This window comes from Cebus imitator, unplaced genomic scaffold (assembly GCF_001604975.1).
Source record: "Cebus imitator isolate Cc_AM_T3 unplaced genomic scaffold, Cebus_imitator-1.0 Scaffold162, whole genome shotgun sequence".
Classification (NCBI taxonomy): Eukaryota; Metazoa; Chordata; class Mammalia; order Primates; family Cebidae; genus Cebus; species Cebus imitator.
In genome coordinates, this window is record NW_016107477.1 from 2,671,201 (window position 1) to 2,698,267 (window position 27,067).

Below are 27,067 nucleotides of genomic sequence, written 5' to 3' on the forward strand. Positions count from 1 at the left end.
AAAAAAAAAAAAAAAAAAAAAAAAAAAAACTTGTGTGGACTATAAGTAAATTTATCATCTCTTTTAATTTTGAGACCTCAAATTTCCAAAGTATTAAATGAAACCTATTTCTTTGTTAGATTTAGAATAATTCTTTGGATAACATTTTGCAAGCTGTGTCCATAGCTTATACTGCCTATTGTACTCCACTTTTATGCCAGGATTGTGGTGAAAGCATTTCTTTTTTCATTTTTTGGACAAATTATAAATATTTTTCCTTCATTGAAAACAGGTTGAACATTTAGTTAGTTACCTTAACATTTTGAATGCAAGAGCAGTTTTTCAAATTCCTATATATCTGGAAAATACAAATTTTAAATTTGCTTATGTCTTTCTTTTTTTTTGTGAGACAAAGTCTCACTCTGTCGTCTAGGCTGGAGTGCAATGGAATGATCTCAGCTCATTGCAACCTTCGCCTCCCAGGTTCAAGCGATTCTTCCACCTCAGCCTCCTGAGAAGCTGGGTTTACAGGCACCTGCCATCATGCCCGGCTAATTTTTGTATTTTTGTAGAGATGGGCTTTCACCATGTTGGCCAGACTGGTCTGGAACTCCTGACCTCAGGTGACCCACCCACCTTGGCCTCCCAAAGTGTTGGGATTACTGGCGTGAGCCACCACGCCAGGCCAGGTCTTGCCTTCAGTTGGCTTCTACCAACATTAGATTGCTTTTGAAGAGCTGCGTAATACAGTGGTGTGGGTGAGGCATGGTTAATGCACACCAGCACTTGGCAAGGATTTAGTAAGTGTTGGATGCACAGCTCCTGAGAGGAAAGACCTAATCAGATTTAGTTTGGTATCAATTCTAACGCTTCCTGCAATCATCATAGCTTATTCCAGAGGTCTGGTTGGTATTTACATTACTTTCTATTCTTTTACATTTTAGGTGGCTGCCTCTTTGATGAGCCATATAACACATGTGGATATAGTCAAGCCGAAGATGATGACTTCAACTGGGAGCAAGTGAACACTTTGATCAAACCAACTTCTGATCCATGGATGCCATCAGGTTTGCTTTTAGTTTTAAGTTTTGTTTTAAAATAAAGAGGAACACAAGAGTCTTAATCATAGTATGTGTTCATGGTATATTGGTTAAATGAATGAAGGTGTTGGTCTTTGGATGTGGCAGTCAAAGTAGGATTAGTTAGTGAGAGTGGCACAATTAAGAGGACAAGTTATAGGAGTTTTATCTCTCTCTCCCCTTAAAGTTTAAATTATACTTCTTTTATTTGCAAGTACACCTTAGCTAGATTAGTGGGAATTACCCAGTTGATCTTTTCCCAAGCAGCAGATATGAGAAAAAGATTGTGATCTCTTCTGGTAAATGTGTCTAAGGGGTAGAACTGTAGTTGGGGAATCCAGATAACAGTCTCCATCCATCAGAGATAGGAGACCTTGGTGGCAACTTTTCTCAGCCTTAGGGGCTTACTTGGCACCTGGGAGATCTAGGGGGACTCCCCAGTGATCTTGAAAGTGTTCTGAAGATAAAATGGCAATATATAAATATGGGTATTCTTTGCACTGAAGAAATGCTTAGTGATTTTCTGGTGAGTGTAAGATGTGTTCCACTGAACATCAAAAAGAATTCTACTTCTTACTGGGAGCAAAAAGTAGGAAGATGGTGACTGGTGAATGCTAATCAGCTTAGAGCTTGATTATTGCAGTGGACCCCTTTTCAGGCTATGACATTGGACATCGCTTTAAGGACTTTAGATGTGCAGATTCGGTGATGGGTTTACTCTATTCAGGATTCAAACTGTGAAATGTGTTGTTCTGATTTAAATTTCAGATACAACACAATTTTTATACTTTTTAATAAATACCAAGTTTTTCATTAATGTTCCTAAGTGTAGGAATAACTACATTAGTAAGTAATCTTAGAAAGGCAGTTTTTAAACGTGAAGTAGAGTTTAATTTTCTCACTAAGCTTTGACAGTATGAGGCCCACTGTGTTCCTGCCCTCTCCTTCCCACATTTAACTTCTTACAACTTCTTTATTTCCTTGCAGCTGCAGCTCACACTCTTCTTTTCTGTCTCTCCTGTTCTCTTGTATGTGTGTGTGCTTAAATCAGCTTTAGTTGCTTTTCCAAATTCCAGTTCCTGCTTCTGTTCTTGTCAGTGATAGGGAGAGGGGAAGAGGAAGACACAGCTGTGCTCCTCCTGTGGGGCTGTCGTTTCCCAAACAGGTGTCTCCCGCTGACAGCCTTTCGGTCTTCCCTGCCTTCTCAAGAGGATCTAGCCTGCATCCAGAGGGCTGGGTGAGCTAAGGCCGTGAGAGTGGGGAGGGCCCTTAGCTTTACTCCTGGTAGATTTCCCCAGAAGAGTGCACTCACTCTTGCTTTTTCTATTAACTTCTCGAAACATTGGATAAAAAATTTAAAATATTTAACATTAGGTAGTTGATTTCATTATTGTTGTTCTTAGATTAAAACTTGACTTGAAAAAATTAACTTTTAAAAAGAAGCCCAAGTACTTCAGAATCTTTTCTAGTCCCTCCTGATTGTATTTTTGGCATGAGATAACTCACCTCCCTTGATAAATAAGGCCAAAGAAATCATTTCTTGTCATCATCTTGTCCTTTTCTTTTTTTCAGTGGCCCATCTCAGACTAAGCTGTCAAGTTTAAAAATATTAAAAGCATAGGTTTCTATCACAGGCCATTAAAAACATGGTAATAAAGATCAAAGCCAGTTGTATCCTGGCACAGCCAGTCAGGTAATTGAAAGAACAAAGGTGAATGAAAGGGAAGTGATGTTGTACATATATGGCCTTTGAAGGCTCTTCTGACTTCAGAAGAATGACGTGGAGGCATTTATATGTTTTCTTATTATTTATTCTTCTGTTGACTAATAGAATACTTGATAATTAATATTAGGCCTTTGTAGCATAAGATCTCTGAGTGTTATGTCTTGTAACACTTTTGTCAAGTCTGTCTTATTTCTGATAGTTACAGAAGGGGTGTGCTCAACCTTCACTCCCAAACAGATTGCAGCTCATTGGACTTGAGAGTGGTTTAGGTGTCAGCAGCTGAGTGAGGAAAGGGAAGGACTGGCAGTTCCCCCACCCCTCCGGCTGTGCTTATGTGCATGGCTGCAGATGGGACTTCTGAAAACGATTGATTGTTGCTTCATCAGATTAAATATTTTTGCCATAATATGCTGGTATTTCTTTTTTTACTACTCATTAAGCAAACTTTAGTAATTAGAAATTGTTTTTGAGCCCCAGTGTATACTAAACCTGGTGGTAATTATTGTAGGAGAGGAAGGATTATAAGAAATGATTCTTTCATATTTTTGTAACTTTTTTCCCCAGGTAGAATCTACCTGGGGAAAAAAGTTAGAAAAATATGGTTAGTGACCAATCTAAAATGATATGCAATTAAGTGTGCTATAGACTGAAAGTATTCTAAAAGCATTTTCTCAGTGTAAACCCAATTTGTTATAAAAGAATGTGGAGATGTGCCCAGCTGACCCATCGACCAAAGTGGGGAGTTACATTCTCAAAGCAATATTGTTAGAAGTGAGGAAACAGCATCTTATAAACATGCATGTACTGTCCTAAAGTCTAGATTTTTAAACTGAGTTTCCAGTGTGTATATATAGCCATAAGTGTTAAATGCTACTTAGTTTGAGGGTTTTTTAACCTTATTTTTCTTCTTCTTTTCCATTAATGTGTGCAATATGATTTATTCCTTTCAAAAACAGACTCCAAGACTTGCTTTCCCATGCTAAAACAGAAATGATTCTTATGAATTTTTCAGGGTAAATGGGTGGGCAAAATCAGATAGAACCATAGCTTTTTGAGGGCAAATTTTTTACCTTTATGTAAAATATTACTGGATTTTATTATTTTGTGTGTATGTGTATTTGTCTCATGTATATAGGTTGGTTCTGTAACACCTTAGACCATGAGTTGGCAAACTGTCCTGCTAGTCAGATCCAGTTTGCTGCTAGTTTTTGTGTGGCTTGTAAGCTAAGAGTGGTTGTTACATATTTTAATAGTTGAAAAAAAGCAAAAAGGATAAAATTTTGTGACGTGAAATTCAAAATGCAGTGTTCACAAGTAAAGTTTTACTGGCACACAGCCACACTCATTTGTTTAAATAGTGCCTGTGGTTGGTTTCAAGGTAAGTGACAGAGTTTAGTAGTTGCAGCACAGACCGTTTGGTCTACAAAGTCTAAGATATTTACACTTTGGCCCTTTACAGAAAAATTTTGCTGATACCTATCTTAGACCATTTTGGCATCAGCATGTAATTGTTGTTTTGGATCCGTGGTTTATATTGTTGTTGTTTTCTATGTTCATAGAATTACTTATATACAAACATTTCACATTTTCTCTCACTTTCAGAAGTTGAGAAAAAAAGACACTATTAGAAATTTTGTCTTTGTTTTCTTAAATTTGCTATTTGAAAAGCATTGTGGTGTGATTTTCTTTATTTTTTAGTACCTAAATCTTTGTCACATTCATGGCATTCTGATGAGTAAATAATTCACCAAGGGCCAGGTGAGGTGGCTCATCCCTGTCATGCTAGCACTTTGGGAGGCTGAGGTGAGAGGGTTGCTTGAGTCCAGCAACATGGGGAGGCCCTATCTTTATAAAAGAATAATAACAATTATTTATCAAGATGAATTTAAAAGTTATGGCAGTGAGAGACTAACATTTCATTCTAATTTTTCACTTTTTACTTTTTCTGTGTCTTTTTAACAGTTAGTGCTTCAGTGTGTAGATTTGTTTTCCTATATCCTCATGCGTGAGGTTATTTTTAACCACATTTAAAAAATTAAAATGCAGTTTGGAGCATTATGCAGGCTGGCTTGATAACTACTCTGAAGCAGTGACGTTAGCTCTGGAAATACATATTTAGGGCAAAAAATACTGCTATTCAAATTTTTGTATTTCAAGTGAACATTTCTGTTATAGTAAATTAAACTTTTCTGTTAACTATGATCCATAAATGGTTTTCTTGATGGTGAAACTATGCCAAACCTAGTTTCTCTTTTTTCAGTAAGTGATTCATTTCATATCAGTTGATCTTCTCTAGTAGCAATGGGGAAATTTCTTTTCTTTTCTTTTCTTTTTTTTTTTTTTTTTTGAGACAGAGTCTCCCTTTGTCATCCAGGCTGGAGTGCAATGGCACAATCTCCGCTTACTGTAACCTCTGCCTCCTGGGCTCAAGTGGTTCTCCTGCCTAAGCCTCCCAAGGGATTACAGGCGCCTGCCACCACACCAAGATAATTTTTGTACTTTTAGTAGAGACGGTGTTTCACTGTGTTGGCCATGCTCTTTTCGAACTCCTGACCTCAGGTGATCTGCCTGCCTCCACCTCCCAAGGTGCTGAGATTACAGGCGTGAGCCACCACGCCTGGCACCTCCTCCCCCCCCTTTTTTTTTGAGGCAGAGTTTCACTTTTTCACCCAGGCTAGAGTGAGATGGTGCTGTCAGGGATCACTGCAACCTCTGCGCTCCCTCACGTCTGTCCTGCCCTGGTTCAAGGGATTCGCCTACCTCAGCCTCCACAGTAGCTGGGACTACAGGCACCCACCACCACACCCAAGTAATTTTTGTAATTTTCATAGAGATGGGGTTTCATCATGTTGGCCAGGCTGATCGTGAACTCCTGACCTCAGGTGATCCACCTGCCTCAGCCTACCAGAGTGCTGAGATTACAGGTGTGAACCACTGCGCCCGGCCCGCAATGGTGAAATTTCTTGAACTTTAGCATAAGGATTACTACTTTGAGCACAAGAATCTTGATTAAATTCCAAATAGTAACCTGGAATGTTTTGTTAGTACTGTTATATTCTATCACTTTATATACTGTATCACATTCTATAATTGTTACATAGATTAAGAAGCATTAAGAAGCATTTTATGATGTAAAAACACCTACCTAGTTTGACAATGTGGTATTTTGTATATTTGTGCTTCAGTGCTCCAGTTCTATACGATTGATACTTAATAGAGTCTATGTACTTAAAAATATAACCCTGCTTCATAAAATAAATAATAAAAGTCTTCTAAAATATTAAAAATGTAAACATAACTTATAACCATAGTTGTTTGATACTCGTGACATCTATTTATACTCTATGTTGTCTCCTTAAGTTTTCTTACCTCTAAAAAGGCTGTAATTAAGTGAAACTGGATACAGTGTTGGGAAAACCTAATTCTTTTAGTATTTTTCCAGGTAGTATTGCATGGGAGTACGTAAAGCTCATTTAGCAATCCATGTCTTAGTTTTACCTATGGAGAATTGGGAATGCTGCTGCTTCTGCTAATTTTCATGGAGATATTGTGACTAAGAATTAAATCTTTCAAATGGGTACCCATTTGAAAGACAGAGAGGGAAGTGCCAGGATGGGGCAGCAGTGCGCACTCTGTGTGATGACCCAGAAAATAGAAAAATGACTACATGTATTTGTTTAGAGTCAGTTTCATATTTGGGAAGGAAGATGGATTGAAAGACAAAGTAATTGAAGTTTTCTCTTTGGATGCATTTATCAGGCGTATTTTCCTTGTGCTAGGGAAGACTTCCCTATTTATTCACACTTCGGGGCTTATTCGGTGCTTACACAGTAATGAAGAGAAGATGGTGGGCTTGAAAAGACTTCTCCCCTCTGAAATTTCAGTGTGTCTCCAGTAAGAAATGTTTTTGGCGTAGAATATTCAGACAATTGTCTAATTATCCTATTCATTCTTTCAAATTAGTCAACATTCCACAGATGTTTACTAAACACCTGCTATGTGCTATGTATTGTTTTAGATGCCTGAGATTTTTCACCAAGTGATACAAATAAAGATCCTTTTCTTAGCCTACCTTATATTCTTAGACTGATAAGATCATTCTTTGTTGGGCTTACAATTATATGCTAGAAAACCACATTTTCCCACATTTATTAATAACTTTCTACTGGTAAGTATTTAAAAGGTAATCCAAAATATAGTTCATCAGACCTAGCACATGAAAGCAAAAAGAGATAAAAAGTCTAAATCTCAGGCAAGTGGCAGCATAGTATTTTCAGATCAGCCTGCCTTAGAAAACAAAGTAATCCTGTACATAACATATAAATGACACTAAGCAGTTGACAACATTTATACAGGTATCCAGGGGAGAATGACAGCCTTCACTTTTGCTCTTTGGGGTACCCTTGTGTTATTCTTCTCACGTGAGAACATGCATCTGTGAAGGGGCTAGTCTTTCATTTCAGGTGCATGCCTTTGGATCTTCTTGAAATGAACCTGCAGGCTATTGGCCATGGGTCTACATGCCTGCCCAGGTCAGCTGCTGGTTCTACCAGTGTGTAGCTGTTGACCTTCACCAAGTTCTGCAGCTCTCACTTTCAGTCCTCTCATCTGTAAAATATTAATTAGTAATAACTGTTCATGGAATGACTACCATGGGACCGGCTGTAGGTGCTAGAACTGTGGCAATAGTTTCTAGCTTCTTGATGATTTAATCCCATGGAGCAGGCAGGCAGTCCACAGGTAAGTGGAGAAAATAGACTGTCAGGGTGGGAAGTGCCAAGAGTCTGAAGAGGAATCAGGATAAGGGCTTAGAGAGCAATGGGCATGGCAGGCAGGGACACTTTTTCTGAGGATGAATCTTTAAGTAAAGACTTGAATCCTGTCAAGGTTAAGAGGTTGTGGAGGCTGAGTGATCCAGTGTAGGTAAGGGCATGGGTGTGCTTTGGTGGAGGAAGGGGTGGGAGTCAGACCACATAGGATGCTGAAAGCCATGGGAAGACGTTTAAAACCTGCTCCAAAGTGTCATTGACCTGGTGAGACCCAATAATACACACCAGGAGCTTAGCCTCTAACCCAGCCCAGCACAATGTTCAACAGATTTATTCCCTTTATTAGTATTACTAAATAACTTAGAGGCAATTTGGTATGAATTCATCTCTTAGCTTACTTTTGACTCAGTGAAATTGGGCAGCTTATGCTAAATTCTTATTTTCTCTTCTGAATGATAGCAGGTAAGAAATAGAAGATATAAATCTTCACCAATTTTTTTTAGTATTAAAATACTAACAATATTTAAAAAAATTCAATCAGTATATTTGTTTCAAAACCCTATTAATATCCCAATTGAAATTTTCATATATTTATATGCAGCAGTGCCTATTTTTTAAGATCCGAGATTGTTTTTAATTTGTAAAAAATTAATATTGAATTTGCATACAATAAAATACACTGATTTTTCCCCCTTCTCCTTTTATTATAGGTGCAGGGGGTACATGTGCAGGTTTGTTAAATGGGTAAATTTCGTGCTGCTGAGGCTTGGTATACAGATGATCCCATCACCCAGGTAGTGAGCATAGTCCCCATAGGTAGCCTTCCAGCCCACACCCCCGTCCCACCATCCCCCGCAAGCAGTCCCCATTGTCTGTCGTTCCCATGTTTGTGTCTGTCTAACAGTATTTTTTATCTGGACAGTAGGATTTTGGGTTATTGCCCCATCACTTCTATCTGACACATTTCCTTTATAATCAAGTCTAACTTTATAATAAAAATTAACACTTAAAATGTTTGGGAGGTAGGCATTGAATTTGGAATTTTTTAGTTGAATCTGAATAATTCCAGTGAGTTAACCATAGAAACAAAAACCGTGTTACTCTCCTTCCTTGAATATCTCATTCAGGTGTCCACGCTGAGGCTCCCGCCTGACATCTAGCTGTAATATAATCACTAGTGACCATTTGTCATCCTTAGGTCTGACTCAGACCACCTTGGTGAGGCTTAGAATGAGTTTCCAGTCAGCTGTTATATGGTGAATGATGAGACAAAACAAAAGAAATTGGACTGTAGTTGTAGTCTTTCAGCAGTTTTGACATTACAAAATTAAAAAAAAATACCTTTAGATGATTATGAAAAAACAAACCATTTCAGGTCAGTGACCGATGGGGGGCACTTAGTGAAATGCCACAGGCTCTGTGTCGCCTCATCTCCACATGCGTGGACACCATGTGCCCCATTAGTGGCCCTTGTGGGTTGTAATGGGTGTGTTAGGGAGGGCTCTTCCCGTGAGGGAGATGCTGGGTGATGGAACCAAAGGCGAGGATCCGTTTCATGTTAATTAGGAAGGAAGGAAGGAAGGAAGGAAGGAAGGAAGGAAGAAAGAATTTTAGTTGAATTACACATCTGATTTGGTGTTTCCTCCTTTTAAAAAATGTAGCAGAATGTTCGCAGCATCAAATTTACTATTTGAACCATTAAGTGTACAGTACAGTGCATTATAAATGCATTCACATGGTACGACCTTCACCATCATTCTTCTCCAGAACTTCTATGTCTTCCCCCAACTGAAACTCTGTATTCATTAAATACTAACTCCTCCTTCCTCTTCCCCCAGCCCTGGCAACCACTGTTCCATTTTCTGTCTCTGAATTTGGCCACTCTAGGTTGCTTATGTAAGTGGAATCACACAGTGCTGTCCTTTTGTGTCTGGCTTATTTCATGCAGCATAATGTTTTCAGTGATTCAGTTTTTCTATACAAAGACTTTCAGAGATTAAAGCAGTCATTCTTTAGAAAATGTTTTGATTTTTAATATCACACTATTTCAAGGGGGCCAATGTCAGCCACTATATTATGTATGACCACTTACTTCAGTAGTTTATATTTAACATTCAACAAATGTTTTCCTTTAAATTCGTTCCAAATTCCTGTCTTGGCAAATTGGAAGCTTACAAGAAATAAGAAGAGTGGCTGGCTGTGTTTTAAATATTTGCTAAAAAGTATACAAATTAGCCCGTGTTTATAAATACGTGTTTTAATAGTTTTATTTCCTGCTTAAATTTCCCGTAAAATTGTACAAGATGACATCATAAGAGTTATGTGAAGCCAAGTAATAGGATAAATAGGCTGATCATGACAGATGTTGCACGTCTTTTAGTTAGCATCTGGTGGTGGAAGGGGTGAGAGGTGGGTGAGGTGAGGACTAAGGGCGATCAGCAATGGGAAGGTTATGCTACCTTTCCTGAAAATATCCACCGAGGATTCACTCAACTCTCACGGCCTGTGTGTTCCACCTGCCAGGCTCCATAGTGCGAAGGACTCATGCGGGGCAGGGCCAATTTACCGGGACAGAGGAGCCCGTCTTGGCAATATGAGTCAAGAAAAGGTCAGTGGGTTTTGATGTAATGCTCATGGACATTTCCTTAGTCCCAGAGTCAGAGGGGTTAGTGGGTAGAGATGGGGCTGATTTTTGAAAACATTTTCTCTAAAGACCAGAAAGTCCAAGGCCTGAGGAAGACTTGCTGCTTGGGATCTGGGTAGCAGAACAGTAGCCTCTCTTTTTATTATTATTATATTTATTTATTTTTGGGAATGCAGTCTTGCTGTGTTGCTATGTTGGAATGCAGTGGCATGATCATAGCTCACTGCAGCCTCAAACTCCTAGGTTCAAGCGATCCTCCTGCTTGGGCCTCTGGAGTTCCTGGGACTACAGGCATGTGCCACCATGCCTGGCTAATTTTTAATTTTTTTTTATGTGTATGTGTCTAGAGACAGGTCTTGCTATCTTGCTCAGGCTGATCTTGAACTCCTGGGCTCAAGCAATCCTTCTGCCTTGGCCTCCCAAAGCACTGGAATTACAGGTGGAATCCACTGTGCCCAGCTGAGTGGCCTCTCTTTACCTGGGGTAGATCTGTGGAGTCACAGGGGTTTGGAGTGGGCCATCACTATGCTATCTGGCTCAGCCCACTGGCCAGTGGATGGTGATATTAGAAGATCCCTCACATTGATACCAGGATTGGGAAGGCCTTGGAAGTTCTGTGTGGCCTAGGGCATTGCTTCTCTGTATTCTCTTTCTGCCTCTATCAGACCACATCATTATAGGATCCTCCATAAAAAAGTGGCCTTACAGACTTTCCATAGTTCAGGAAGTCAAAGAGCCAAATACATTGAAATAAACAATTGTTAGGCCCAGATTGTCCTTTTCACCTTAAGACCAGGAACAAATAGAAATTCCTTCTCACTGTGAAAGGTGATCCTACAATTGGGTCATTCTTGTTATACCTAACTAAAACAGAGTCAAAAGGCCGGGGAAAAGCACCCTGGACAACACCCATTGCTCCAAGTATGTCATTCTCTGCCAGCCCAGCTGCTGAAGCTGCCTGCTGTGACCTGGAACCAGTTTTATCTAATAGTTCCTGAAATACCTGCTGTGACTCCTAAAACTCCTTTTATCCCACTACTTTACCCACCATCATCACTCACCAATCAGAGTTTACCAGCTTCCCCAAACTTTTCTAGTACCAATGAACTTTCTTTCAAAACCATGTTTCAGCCTTTTATTTTTATTTTTTTGAGACAGAGTCTTGCTCTGTCACCCAGGCTGGAGTGCAGTGGCTCTATTTCGGCTCACTGCAACCTCTGCCTCCCTGGTTCAAGCAATTCTCCTGCCTCAGCCTCCTTAGTAGCTGGGACTACAGGTGTGCATGTTAGCCAGAATGGTCTCCATCTCCTGACCTCACAATCTGCCCACCTCGGCCTCCCAAAGTGAGTGACTGCGCCTGGCCATGTTTCAGCTTTTTATACAACTTCTAACCTTCTGTATTATTCAGATGTACCAAGACCACCTGGTCTGCATGTATTCCCAAACTGCAGTTCTTTTCTCCTGAATAAAACATTAAATTTAGAGATTTGTCGCTACATTGTTATTTTGACATTGACACTGCTTTCTGAGCATTGCTGTGTGCAAGTTGCCATTCTGGGTACAAGGATGCAGTGAGACATCAGCCTGTAGTCTTCCAGGCAGTGTAGAAGTGGTGTTGCAGTGAATGCTCTGGGGGAAGCTCCATTTGGCTGCTCTGAGCCCAAGGAGGCTGCTACCCAGATGGGGAGGCCAGTGAGGTGAGGGCAAGGGAAGGCTTCCAGGAGGTGGTGGCACCCAAGAGCGGCAAGAGAAGGTGAGTAATGATGCTGGAACAGGTGGAAACACCAGACAGAAGGACATCCTGTGTAAAGGCAGTGAGGGGTGGGAAGGGAGCACAGATGTTCACAAGGCTGCCTGGGAATCTGCATGTAGTTCTGGGGACTGCCAAGTACATGGAATGGGAAGAGGAAGAGGTCCAGACAAGGCGGTGAGCTGGTGAAGGACATGAAGGAATAGGCTGATTTGAGTGTTGATTTCTGGCAAAGGGAGAAGAAAAGAAAATATTTAACTGATTATGTGTAGAGGAAAATTCAGAATTTCTGATAAGAGTGTATCCAGAAAAGATGTAATAAGAAAATTTGGTTAGCTAAGTGAGTACCAAAAAGCATATGAATATGTAGGAGAATACCCTTGTTCTCAGGAGATTCATGCTAAAGTGTTAAAAGATACGTGTTAGGATGTGTTTACAGAAAGTAAGTGTGTATGTGTTTAGAGAGAGAGAGCATGTGTGCAAATCTGGTAAGATGTTAATAAGTGTTGTGTCTAAGGGAAGTGTGTATTTATTACTTAATTTTTCTATACTTTTGAAGCTAAGCAAAATTTGCAGTATAAATGTGGGGCAACAAGAGACATTAATTGAGGTACACTGATTTCGTGTCACGCCAACACAATATTTTCCCACTAGTATGTTTTAGGCAAAATGCTATTCTGTCAAATTGCATTGAAAATATTTATTTACAGAGCCCAGGTTGACCCACGTCTTCACTTTCTGAGCACGTCGTGATGATCATTGGTCATTATTGGAGAGGTTCAGTAGAGCTGATGGACCTACATAACACCGATTTGGAGGCACTAACTTAAAGGATATAATTTTAGGACTTTCTAAAATAGGACAAATGCTTCTCACTGTGGTTTTATGCCTCAGTGAGTGTCTCAAATATAAAGTTTCTTATCCTATTGGTAGATATTTTGGTGGTTAACTTTGTGGAAAAATACATAAGGAATTATTAAATTTTATTTTTGGATACATGCTTGCATTCATTTGTATCCTAGCCATAATATGGGACTGAACACAGAAAAAAATTACACAGAATTTATTGGCAAACTCCACTAGATGATTATAGAGATCATTATTTTAAATAAGTTGCCTTTAATGCATAGTTAACTGGTATTTTATTCTAGGAGATTGTAATGAATTATATCTTAAAGTGATATTTAAAAGCTTAAGTGGTCAAAAGAGAAATAAATATAGCTATTTAATTAATTGTCTGCTGGACAATCGTAGTGCTCTATCTGGTAGGCAGACAAATTGAAACAACTGATTATGCAGCAGTAGAAAGTGTCTAATTGGATATGTGGGGTAGCATATTAATAGAGTGGCACTTTTATAGAAGGTGTCGCTGAAAATTTATTTTTCAAGTGACCAGTCCTTACTTGTATACTTTGGGTCCTCTAATATAGGGTTGTTTCTTAATTGTATATTTCCTTGTTTTGTATCTTTTCTTGAAAGAGATATATTTTGTATTTATTCTGTTATCCACTGAAAATGTAAAATACTGAAATTCTGGCATAAAACTTGGAAGCGCAGACTGGGTTTGATCCACTGCTTTTCAAAGTAAGTATAAATAAATGAGGTTTCTGGTAGTCATCTTTGGAAATTACGAAAACCATTGTATGCCTTCTCATGACATGTCTTTTTTCTCTGTTGAATTGAAGATGCGTCCTATTACACACCTTGTGAAAATGGTATCACCTCCCTAATTGTACTCTATAAACAAAACATCCCTTAGCTCCTGCCGATTGTCCTGGCTTACTGTGGAGTGACAGGCTGCAATTTGCCAGTAGGTCAACCACTGAACTGATGACAAGTGACCGTTCTAACACTGCAATCAATGCTTGTTATTTGGAAAACAAAATGATACAGTTTGTATTTTTTAGCAGATAGGTCGTTGGGTCAACCCACCACTGACATGTGAATTTGTTACTTGGGCAGGATGAGTCAGTTCAGGCAGAAATGTTAATTTATTTGAATTGATCTGAATCTTGCTCTTATAAAAAGGTATTGAACATTTGTTGATGGCACAAATTATTACAAATAATTGGTTTTATACATCAGTCAAACAAAGACTTTTTGAGGGCCCACTTTATACAATAGCATTATGTTCTAGCTTTGGCAAGAATTCACCATAATGTTCTCAATGGTTTTGAGAAACCCCAATTTAAATAAGTGAGCTTGCATGTGTCATATTTAAATAATATCTCTCCACGTGTTTCATGAAATGTGTTTGGTGTTAGACCCATGAAGAGTCATGAGGATGAATAACTTCTGGAAAAGATGCTGGGAAGCGATGAACTGTCGTAAGAGATAGCCCTTGTGGTTGTTAGTATTGTTGAATGGTTGCTTCCAGCTTTCACCTTCTAGAGACATGGGAAGATTGGGCATGTTTGTCGCCTTTGATTTAGATGTTATTCCATGTGCTTTGGCCGGTGAGTGTGAGTGGAAGTGACATGTGCCACTTTCAGGCAGAAGCTGCTAGAACCAGGATGAGAGTCAAGCTGTTCTCTTCCTTTTTTCCTGCCATGGTGACTATGGAAGCATTGAGATGCTTTTAGCCCAGATGCCTGAATGAGGAAGATGTAGAAATGCCTTGCCTTGCCTACCACACATTCACACACACTCAGATGACTGCAGTTGACGTGTGCCTGACTGAGAAATAAACTGTGCTGTGTTATGCCACTGAGATTTTGGGGTTGTTGAATGGTTCTCTAACTCTTTGCCCTTAGGACCCGTTTATACTCTCAAAATGTTTTGAAAAACCCACAGAGCTTCTGTTCGAGTTGGTAATATCTACTGATATTTTCTGAATTAGAAATTAAAACAGAAGTTTGAAAACACGAGTCCGTAAGCATCTCTTCCATTGGGCATCAGAGCAATGGTGTACACCTGTGAGAATTGACAGTGAACTGAGAATAATAAAGTCAAATAATGTATTTTTATGATCATGAAAATAGTTTTGACCTTGTGGCCTCCCTGAAAGAGTCTTGGGGATTTCAGGGATCTCTGGAAGATACTTTGAAATCAACTGACCTAGGCCATGCTAAGTGATGAGCCTACTTTGATAATTTACAGTTAAAGCCTAAGATAAATTCAGGAGGAAAAGAAAGAAGGGAAAAAGATGTGGAAGCATTGCAAAAGAATATCCCTGAGTGTTATGATTTTCTTTTTTTTTTGAATAAATGCAATATAAATAATGCATTCCTGTTATTGAGAAGTAGTCCCTCTTTATGCTAATAAATACCTATTTTACTAGAGTATCAAATGAAATAATGCACATAACATTACATTGTATGAAGTCACATAACTAAATATTCTATGAAGGTTGAGATTATGAAATATTTTACTCTGGAAAAATATGAAAGTATGAGCAGTATTCATATACCTGGAATTGGGTGTAAGCTTTCTGGATGGTAGAGGGTTGGAGAAAGTGAAATATTTAAACATATTTATATATGAGTGAGCCGATCTAGGTTCCTTCAGTGGTACTGCTTCTGGGCATTTTAATGGTGAAACTGTCATATATATTGTAATGATGAAATAATTCCAACCCCTTTTATGAAGTGTATCGTGACAAAATGATGTAAAGGTGGCTAAACATGTTTTGAAAGAGTTGAAAATTCTGCTTAATGGAAATTATTTGTGCATGGATAGCAAATCCCACAGGTGAATTTACCTATCAATAGCCTGATTATGTAAGGCAACATATTTATTTCCTAAGATATGATTTCTAAATAGAATTTGCTAATATTTGAAAGGCATCATAGATAAACATTTTCTGAGCTTTTAAGTAATATAGCCATGGGAAGGGTTACCAAGGGAATCTTATGATCTTTATAGATTTGTCCAGCTATTATAGTTAATATTTAAGCTGAGGGAAGGAGACCTCTCTAGCTTTTTGGTTCTCCTTTTTTTTTTCCCCAGTGAATACTTATGAAGTATATACTGTGGAATGGCTCTGTTTTTGTATCCTACCAGATAAAGAATATCTTGGGCTGGGTGTAGTGGCTCATACTTGTGATCTCAGAATTTTGGGAAACCAAGGTGGGAGGATTGCTTGAGCCCAGAAGTTTAATACCTGTCTGGACAACATAGCAAGACCCTGCCTCTACAAAAATAAAAATAAAACATTAGCTGGACATGGTGGCACATGTTTGTAGTCCCAGATACTTGGGAGGCTGAGGCAGGAGGATTTCTTGAGCTAGGGAGGTTGAGGCTGCAGTGAGCCATGATTGGGTCACTGCACTCCAGCCATGGTGATGGAGTGAGACCCAATCTTTAAATGATGATGGTGATGATGATGATAATAATAATTAATGATGATGTCTTGGAGGATCTATGTGCAAGGTTTCTGAGGTCACAGATTTCTGAAGCTAGCATAGTTGACCAATGCTTTACTTGACAGAAAAATCCAGTATTAGAATAATGCACTGAATGGAAGAAAAAACAATTAAATTCGTGAAGTGGCATAGAGCTGCTAAAGATTCATTTCCTCTACTAATTGGTTACTCATTATGGTGGTTTTTGAAGCCTGGAACTCACTTTAGAAAGGGCCTGTTATCTAGAGTCCCTAGCAGGTTCAGAACGCTAAGGTTTGATAGATGTAATCAAGACAGTCAGAAGTCACTATCAGCCCATTAGCTCTGGCTGGCATCTTTAGGAATCTGAAGATGTATCATTCTTCCTTCTCAAGTATAATTGTGCTTGTTCAAGGAAGGGTTGCCTTCACTGAGAAACAGCTTATTTTCATAAAATGCCTATATTTTGTTCATATATGGTTACCCTGGCACTGAAAAGAGAAATGGTGTGTTATTTCATTGCAGCCTTTAAGTAATAAAAGTCTATAGTTGTGTGTAGTATGAGCATTCACATTTTCTCACCCCTGAAATGAGGTAGTAGTTTCTTTTTTCATTTAATTTATCTTTAATGATATTGTTGATAAGCATTAGGCCATGTCACACTTTCAAATTTGGGTAATTCCTTAAATCCCCCAGCAGATGGAGACGTGAAATTCTTTGCTCCTTCACCAGGGCCTCTGCTCCTGCCCCAGGTGACTTTGCTTGACTTCTAGTTAAGATGCAATGTCAGGTTTTGCAAATGAGCTAATGAATATGCTCTTTTGCACTTCTTTTCCTCCTCTTTTTGGCCTCGTTAGGAGTTCTTATTTACTCTTGAGTCTCATAAGGTCATTATCACTACTGACCTTCCCCAGTAGATAAGAACAATATTTTCTTTAGAGACATTTACAGCAAAGCACAGGACAGAGAATCCTCTGAGCTCCAGGGAAGCAGGTTTAAATCCCATGTGAGCCTTTCACAGGCAACTTCCTGCCCATGTTTGGATTCAGAGTAAATCCCAGAGGTCAGATCCTTTTTCAGCCAACAGGGTAAAGTTTGGTCACAGATTTCTGAGGGTCTGCATAGCGGGTAGAGAGGCTCTCCTCTACGGCTTGTGGCTCAGCATACTCACTGACACAAAGAGAGGGGGATTATTAACAGTCTTATTTTGAAGGGGTCTTCTGATTTAAGTGATTATTTTTCTTTCCTCCCTGATTCACTTATATCTAGTTTAGCAGTGTTAAAGAGATCTCGATAAGACTTATCTTTGACAAATGCAATAAAACCTTTCAAGAATATTAATTGGTGTGAAGCCCTTTAGAAAGTCATGCCATTTGTTGCATTTCTTGCTTTTATTGCTATTTCTACTCATCACCTGGGAAAAATGATTGGTTTTTATATTCTTCAGTCCAATGCTTTCTAAGCTGATGAACTTTCCTCTAGTAAATTAAAAAGAAAAGGAAGGGCCTGTCAAGGTGACTCGCACCTGTAATCCCAGCACTTTGGGATGCTGAGGCGGGCAAATCACGAGGTCAGGAGCTTGAGACCAGGCTGGCCAACATGATGATACCCCATCTCTACTAAAAATACTAAAAATTAGCTGGGTGCATTGGCAGGTGTCTGTAATCCCAGCTACTTGGGAGGCTGAGGGAGGAGAGTCTCTTGAACCTAGGAGGTGGGGAGGTGGAGGTTGCAGTGAGCTGAAATTGTGCCACTGTACTCCAGCCCTGGTGACAGAGTGAGACTCTGTCTCATTAAAAAAAAAAAAAAAAAAAAAAAAAAAAAAAAGAAAAGGAAGGTAACCTCCTGAGGTAGCTCATGGGAGTGGTTGCTAACTCTTAATAATTAGAAATGAAAGTTGGTTAAAAAAAATAAATACATATACAAAATAACTCACCAAACAAATGAATTAATAAAAAACAAACTGTGATAGAAGGCATGCTTTTTAAGGGAGCTGGTATTTTCCTGAGCTTTATATTATTAAACCATACCCTAATATTTCCATAAAATATTCTCTTACATTAACTCTGATAAGATAATTTCCCAGGTAGAGCAAAGATATATGAGCATATATTGCTACTTAATTCAGTAAAGCAAATATCATTGAATAAATGTCAGCTTTTCCAGGGAAATCACTGCATATTACCTCTCTGGATAATATATTTATCAAAAAATCAATACTAAAAGGAAACAGATTTTTAATACATCTGAAGGAGCTTCTGAATAAACCAAAATGCTAACCCATAATTTAAAGCTGTTGGTACCAGTAGGTACTTAGAGATGACATCATCATAATTTTTGTAGATTATTCTTCATAGTTGTCTGTGTGCTACATTTAATTCAATTTTCATTTGTGCTGGGCAGATGTGATTTATTTTAGAAGCATGTAAAGACTATTCTGGCTTCTCTTTCCATAGAGGAAAACCTCACAAGGTGCATGAAGAGCCTGTGACTCTTCTGATCTCTTCCCTTATGTTTTGTTTTATTCAGTGCTGGGTGGTTTTGCCTGGCTTCTCCTGTCTATCATTCCTCTGAAAACATCTGCTTAACTTTCCGGGGCTCATACCCCTTGTTATTTGGGCTTGTATTTCTCAGAGTTTTGCTATCCATTGATTATATGACTGACATATAATAAATTTTTGAAAGGTCAATCACAAATTTTAAAATAAGTTTTGAAAAATTATATTTTAAATTAACAAAAGTAAAAGTGTTTTTTTTTTTTTTTTTGCTTTTTGTTTTGAGACAAGGTCTCAATCTGTCACCCTGGCTGGAGTGAAGTGGTATGATTTTGGCACACTGCAGCCTCCACCTCCCCAAGCTTTGGGGATCCTCCCACCTCGGCTTCCCAAGTAGCTGAGACTATAGGCACACAACACTACACCTGGCTAATTTTTTTGTTTTTTGTAGAGATGGGGTCTTTCCGTGTTGCCTATGTTGTTCTCAAACTCTTGAGCTGAAGTGATTTACCCACCTCGGCCTCACAAATATTAATAAAATTTTCTTTAAATTTTATTACAAGTTGTCTGCATACATGGCTCTTGAGATTTCTTTCTATAGACTCTGCAAGGGCCAAATCCAGGAATGTCCCACAACTGAATGCTGGAAATTTGGATATTTCAACTTGGAGATAATAAATAGATTCCTAGAACACAGTTTGATGGCATTTGTCTTGTACATTTTATTGAAGTGTTAGGGTATGGTTTCTAGTTATGTTCTGTCATATGCCCGATAGGAAGGTAGCTGTTAGCATAGTTGTTAAGAGCACCCTGACTTTAGCACCTCCTCACTACCTGACCTCGTTCAAGTTACTGACTTCTCTGAGCATCAGTTTATTCATCTGTAAAATTGGGAGATTATGAGTCACATCATGATGTTATTATAAGAAGTAAATGAGATAATGTGTACAGAGCTTAGGACAAATTCTGATCCAGAGTCCAATTAATCATTTTCTTTTCTTATGGTTAATATTTTAATATCGTATCTCACAATTAGGAGTACTTTCTCTTATGTTTTCTCTTAAATTGTTTTCACTCACCTTCCTTCTAAATGACATTGTTCCACTGTAGCAAAGCAGTTCTCCTCCAACTTACACAGTGTGCTTGAAATGTGGTTATTTGGAAATTTGGCTAAAACTTGGTTATTTTCCCCATTCTTACTTATTCAACAGTGGATCAAGATTGGGAGGGTTTTTGACATGGAAGGGAAGTGCTGGGAAGGGAAGGGTGTGGTCACTGACGAGGCTCCACCTCCAGCCTGTGATCAGGGACCTAGGTGATGACAGGCACTCCTGCCTTTGAGCCCAAATGTTGCATTTCCCAAGACAGCCTTGGCCCACCATGTCCCCATCCTGTGCCTATGAAAACCCCAAGACCCTTGCAGGCAGACACACAGTCAGCTGGACATTGAGAGGAACATGTTAGTGGAAGAAGACACAAGTGGCTGGATGTTGAGAGGATGTTGAGGGGAGCACGCCGGCAGAAGAGAATACCGTCAAACACTGGCACGTCATCAGCCTATAGAATGATGAGGAGTTGGATTGGGGCGGTCAGAGGAGAGCCTGGGCCACTGAGCAGCCCAGCTCCTAGGGAAAACATCTCCCTTCTGGCTCCCCCATCTGCTGAGAGCTACTTCTACTCAATGAAATCTTGCACTCATTCTCCAATCCCATGTGTGATTTGATTCTTCAGGTGCACCAAGGCAAGAACCCCGGGATACTGAAATCCCTCTGTCTTTGTGATAGGCAGGTGGTCTAATTGAGCTGACTTTACACAAGCTGCCTATGGACAGCTAAACTAAAAGAGCACCTGTAACACATGCCCACTGGAGCTTCAGCTGTAAACATTCACCACTAGACACTGCTGTGGTGTCAGAGTCCCTCAGACTGCCTGTTTGTATGCTCCCAAACCTAGAGGTTTGAGCAGTGGGCACTGAAGAAGCGAGCCACTCCCCCTGTCACATGCCCTGCGAGGTGGACAAGGGAACCTTTCCCAATTCATTATGATGTTGAACTCCACCTGGGTATTGCATGGTGTGAGGGTGAGGACAAGAGGACCATAGGGCCCAAGTCTCACCCTTAGACTTTCTACATTATCTTCCAAAAAAGATGAACTATAGGGGATAGAGAGTTGTGAGCAAGATTGAAAGTAGAATATGTTCATCATATCGCCAAACCTGCTCGATCACACTCCTCACAGTGTACCAAGAATTCGTGTTTTTAGTGTACTTGGTTATATTGTGAGTAGCATAACTATATTACATTATAATTTTTAGTGTTTGAAGTGTTAATATGTTAAACATTTAAAGTAATACCACTTAAAATTTATGTCTTGGCATCTATGTATTTATTTATTTATTAAATATGCCAGAGACCTCACAATAGTATTGAAATGGACTCTTGGACCCGACGATGCCCTGCACCAACTGTTCCCATTCAAAATAAACCAGGGAATAAGTCAGATGTGGAGTGGTAGCCAGGTGTGGCTGTCAGCTCCCTCCACGGAAACCTGGCCAGTGCCCCCAGTAACACCAACCTCAGAAGACTATTCCCAGTCTGCATCCTTCTTACAAAAGCAAGGCCCACATGTATTTGAAACATGCTCTTCTCTTGTCAAAAGAACAAAGTTGTAGAGCAACTTTTCCCTGTAATCACCAGATGTAGTAAGAGCTGATTCACGGGCGCACTCAGGGGTTTGGCTGCTGGCTGATATTGTGGATTGTCATTGTTGTCCATCGAGTGCCTGTGATTTTCTTTTGCCATTGTATTTTGGGATTAGACTGATGGCCAGCGATGTCTTTTGATGTAGGAATTCTGTCAGTAAGCTCTTCTACTTCCTCTCTGACCATAGCCTGGTTCATCAGCCTTGCAGCTGTTTTCAGGAGCATCTCAAAGTATCATTTATATTTCTGTTTTTTAAACCTCTGAGGAGAACAATTTTGAATGGTGCTGCTGTAACTCAGGGTTCTTCTCTTTCTTTCCTAATGACATTCTTAGGTTTATAGAAGAAATTAATGTGCTTGTTCTGGGGAGGCAGGGGGGTGGGGATCCATATTGTAGTACCCAGAGAAGCCACTTTGAGACTTATAAAATTTTCGTCATGTCATTGTTTGTGAGAGTGTGTAGATAGTTGGTTTACAGAAAAGTTGTGGTAGATGCATTGCAGGTCAAGATACCTCTGACCTTCAGCTATTCATCATTTGCATTTCTATTTGTACTTTCTCTGTTTTGGCAAAATCTATGAAACCATTACTCTTTGAGATATTTTTGAATGAACACATACTAATTTATATTGTATATTTGTATCACACAAAGTTTTGTTGCCAAGATATTATCACTATTTTTGTCACTATTTTTTCTTTTCTTTTTTCTTTCTTCTTCTTATTATTTTTTTTAAGAGAAACAGGGTCTTGTTCTGTCACCCAGGCTGAAATACAATGGCAAGATTATAGCTCACTGTGATCTTGAACTCCTGGCCTCCTGTTCCAGCCTCCCAAATAGCTAGGTCTGCAGGCATGCACCACTACACCCAGCTAATTTTTAAATTTTTTGTAGAGACAGAGTCTCACTATTTTGCCCAGATTGGACTCAAACTCTTGGGCTCAAGTGATCTTCCTGCCCTGGCCTCCCAAAGTGCTAGGGATAAACCACTTTTGAAACAAGATTCATTTTTGTGAATTTGGACTCAAACACCACACAGCAATAACAAAGATGGTAGATTTAACAGATGTGATTAGTAACAAGTAGATGATTTAAATACACCTTAATGGATGTTCCCTGGTGATTGGCTGAACCTGCAGAGACCAGTGCTTGTGAATGGCAGATGCTCCTTATGCTCACACAAGTCACAGGCTGGGCTGCAGATCGTAGTACAGATCCCTTAACTTTGAATTTTGAGGAAAAGAAACACACACATGCGTAACTTTTAAGATTAAACAAAAATCACTTGCATTACTGTGCAGACTTAGACCACATGGCTCAAAAAGGGTAGGCAGGAGGGTGTGGGTATACTTCTTACCCTGCCTTTGCTGGAGCCAGTTCATCCTGGGAGAGCATAGTGAGAGCTCACCTCACTCCACAGCAGATCTGAGCAAGGTACCAGCAGTGTCACCCAAGAGGGTGTCCCCGATACAGTGGGCCATTCCCAGGAACAGGGGAGCAGGCCAAATGCCACAGTCTTCTGAGGCTCAATGGCTCTTTATCTCAGTGGAGTCTAAGCAGCTCTGGATGGTGTTGTCAACCTCCAGTCACAGCACTGTTTCAGATTCACCCCACACCTGTATCACACAATGCTTCACAATCTTAGGCTTAATTTAGCCAGTCATATGGTGACCATCTCAAGGGACGCTTGTCCCATGGTGCACTGAGCCTGAGCATGCTAGCCTAAAGAGGAATTTTCTTATTTCCCTCTGGATACATGTATATAGCACACATGTAACTTTTAGGGACCAAACAGTTATTACCAAGATGATTGTGAACATCATGACTCTTCTTATAGTTCACATCTGTGACACGTATGCAGTGGCTGCATCACCACTGGGGGTCACCAGATAGAGGTCAGTGCTTCATGATGCCACGTGTCCACAACAGACTCAGCTCCACTAATCTACCTGTCCTTTTTCACCCTGAGCACTGGGTTTCTAGGTTCCCTAAAATGAAGATGAAACGCCTACTTGAGTCGAGTGTCTGCGGCTGGGCTTTAATCAGTGCACATGGCCTCATCCCTCCCGACCTTGCTCTGCTGTCCTGAAGCACTTGCAGGTGCTTGGCCTCGCCTGGCTTCCTGCTGTCACTGCTCATAACACCGGTCTGTGAAGCCTCCCGTCCTGTCCTGAAGTCCGTCAGACATTTGCTGTTTGTCCTCTGTGCTCTTGCTGCTTTGTATGGAGATTAATATGGTGCTGTGTTTATTTTTCTGTTGCATTTAATGTGCCTTCATCTAATGCCAGCCTCTCCTCTCCTTAAGATTAGGGTGTTCCTCCACTCAGAGGAGCCTCATCTTTGACTCTTCAGTTTGTTTGTTTAACGTTTCACTGATCTTTAACATTGCAGTTGAAGATGACAGTGTTGAAGTGATAATTGTGCAAATCATCTAGATAGTCCACCATGGCTTACCAGCTAGTTAGATGGATATGAACTCATGTGGGCTTTTAGGCTGTTGTCTGAAAGTACTCAAGTGAGCATAATCTCACTTCCTCTGACCTTCAAATCTGGGAAAGTACCACCCAGGAGAATGGCAGCATCAGCAGAATCCCTGAGACACTGAAATCCTAGAATCTTGAGAGGCTGGATGACACCTGCAATGTTCTGGGCAATCTAGTGTGTTCTTTAGCCACAGTCTTGAGAGCTGCTCATCTCAAATTTAGGGTCTGCAGCGCTGCTGCTGCCAGCACTTGGTGGCCACTCCTTCCAGCTACAGAATCCCCCATAGCCACTGGGGTTTGACTTTTAACCTTGATATCTGCCTTGACTTCAGATGCCCTTGTGCTATTTTCATTGAAGCAGGGGAGGACTCTCCCATTCAAGTTGGGACTCTCTAATTAGATTCATGAATTAGGTCTTGTGGTCTGCTGATTGTAGGTAACCTAGGGTTAGAGGTGTCCTACTTTAGTGACAGAGATGAGTGAGCTTGTGATATGCTATTTGAATAAGAAAGGGTAAATAAAATACCCAAGAGGATTGTTGGCTCACCCCTGCAATCCCAGCTCTTAGGGAGGCAGAGGCGGGAGGATAGCTTGAGCCCAGGAGTTCGAGACCTGCCTGGGCAATATGGTGAGACACTGTTTTCCACAAAAAGGAAAAAAACAAAAAGACAAAAAAACCCTCATGGAGATTGGTAGCACGACAATGTAAATATACTTAACGTGATTGAACCGTACCATTAAAAATGGTTACGATGGTAAATGTTATGTGTATTTCATCACAATTAGAAACAAAACATCTTAAAAAATCACCTCAATGTCTCTCCCAGTTTCCCATAGTAAATGAATTAGGATTCAGAAACATATTTATCAGTTTTTTCAGTGTAATAGAAGGTGCTTCTCCAAACCCAATCAATCAATATGCATTTTAAAGGTTAAGTTTTTGGCAGGGTGCAGTGGCTCATGCCTGTAATCCCAGTACTTTGGGAGGGTGAGGTGGGTGGATCACCTGAGCTCAGGAGTTCAAGACCAGCCTGGGAAACATGACGAAACCCTGTCTCTACTAAAAATACAAAAAGTAGCCAGGCATGGCGGTGTATGCCTGTAATCCCAGCTACTTGGAGGGTGAGGCAGGAGAATCGCTTGAATCTAGGAGGCAGAGGTTGCAGTGAGCCGAGATTCACGCCTGTAATCCCAGCATTCTGGGAGGCTGAGGCAGGCAGATCATGAGGTTAAGAGATCGAGACCATCCTGGCTGAAGTGGCGAAACCCCATCTATACTAAAAATACAAAAATTAGTGGGGCATGGTGGTGGGCACCTGTAGTCCCAGTTACTCAGGAGGCTGAGGCAGGAGAATTACTTGAACCTGGGAGGTGGAGATTGCAATGAGCCAAGATTGCACCATTTCACTTTAAGCCTGGCGACAGATTGAGACTCCATCTCAAAAAAAAAAAAAAAATGTTTTTGTGCCATTTTCTCATAATAATCTTGATGTTTGATATTAGTAAGAATTTATTAAATAATGTAATATTTTGTGAATATTCTTCATTGTTCTTTTACCACCAGTAGCTTTCTCTGCAATCACACTTGTGTTCTTAGTAGCCTACTAGTCAGATATTTCAAACTCAAGATGTTTAATATTGAATTTGTGTATCTACTTTTTATTTGCCAGTCTCCAATAAGTTTATTGAAAGCACCTACTGGACAAGATAACAATTTAATTCAAAATGAGTATCTCAAGTACCCGTTTTGGGTTTTGATTTGTAGAACTGGAGGAATATTGGTGAACCATAGTGTATTGGCAATATCTTTATTTTTAGAAATTTTTTGCTTGTATTTCAGTTCTAATGTTAATTTTTTATTGTGCTAAAGTGTTGTACAACCATTACCACTATCTAGTTCTAGAACAGTTTTCATCCCTCTGAATGGAAAACGCTATGCCCATTAAGCAGTCACTTCCCTTTCTCTCCCCTTCCCCAGCTCCCAGCAGCCACTTAGCTGTTTTCTGTCTCTCTTGATTTGCCTATTCTGTATATGTCATAGAAATGCATAATATTACTTTTGAAACAAAATATAAACTACTCTTTAGACAATTTAATGTGTTCTCTATCTTTAGGATTATGGTATTTTAAAAATTGTTACTATGTAATTGATAGATACAATATATAAATATACATGTCCAGCCATCTGGGATTAGTTAAATTTTGCACAGTGGGTCTTCATGTTAAAATACACAAACCTTTAAAGAGGATCTAGAAATATACATTTATTGACATTTAAAGCGCTTTAAATATTAACTAAGGGGGAGGCAGATTACAAAACTATATTGTATTATTGCATTCTACAAAAATATGGAACCATACACAGTGTCTAGGAAATAACCAAGGTGTTTAGAATGACAGATTAAGGTGAATAGTTTGAGTTTTCTCTATGATCTTTTTCTTTATTATTTTTCTGGAGGTCCTTATTTTGTGATTTGTGTGAACATTTACTTAAATAAGAAAGTTTTATTTGTTTCCTGAATTTGCACTAAAAAAATTAGTGTAAGATTTCATGGTATGTTGAAAATTCAGGCAAAGTATATTAATATTATTTTAATTAATTAATTTAGACAGAAATCCATTGCTCAGTCTTGAAAATGAAAATATTGCAAGTGCAGTCATAGCAAAATCACTGTTTGAAGTTTTAAAATTTTTAAAAAATGTATAGATGAACTCCATTTATAATTCCCAGGAAAGGGAAGACAACTCAACCAACCAGTAAAATAAGGGAATTGGACTAGATATTTCAAAGCTCATTATGTGGCAGAGTGATTTCAGTGTTTGTGTTACCCGTTCTTTTGAAACAGAAAAAAAAAAAAAAGAGAACCTCTAAATGTGTGATTTATTCCATAATCATGAATCTGGCAAATGATTGAATTAAAAGAAACACTAGATTAAAAACCTATTAAATAGTCCTTTCATGTTGTCATAATGGGGAACGCAATGCCTTTTCTGAGATATGTTTAAGATGAAAACATCTATTTTAGTCTGAAACTTCTTTTTTTTTCCATTTATTTATTTTATTGTATTTTAGTTTTGGGGTACATGTGAAGAACATGCAAAATTGTTGCATAGGTACACA

At 39.4% G+C, this 27,067-nt stretch overlaps 1 protein-coding gene across 10 annotated transcripts in view; it reads left to right on the forward strand.

Annotated features, from left to right (window-relative positions):
- Window positions 1-27,067, forward strand: part of PTPRM (protein tyrosine phosphatase receptor type M) — an 858,282-nt gene that overhangs the window by 211,931 nt on the left and 619,284 nt on the right. For all 10 annotated transcript variants that reach the window (XM_017543961.2, XM_017543962.2, XM_017543951.2 and 7 more), the window contains exon 2: window positions 924-1,046. In XM_017543961.2, the coding sequence (XP_017399450.1) occupies window positions 924-1,046 (123 nt within the window). The remainder of the gene's footprint in view (window positions 1-923; window positions 1,047-27,067) is intronic.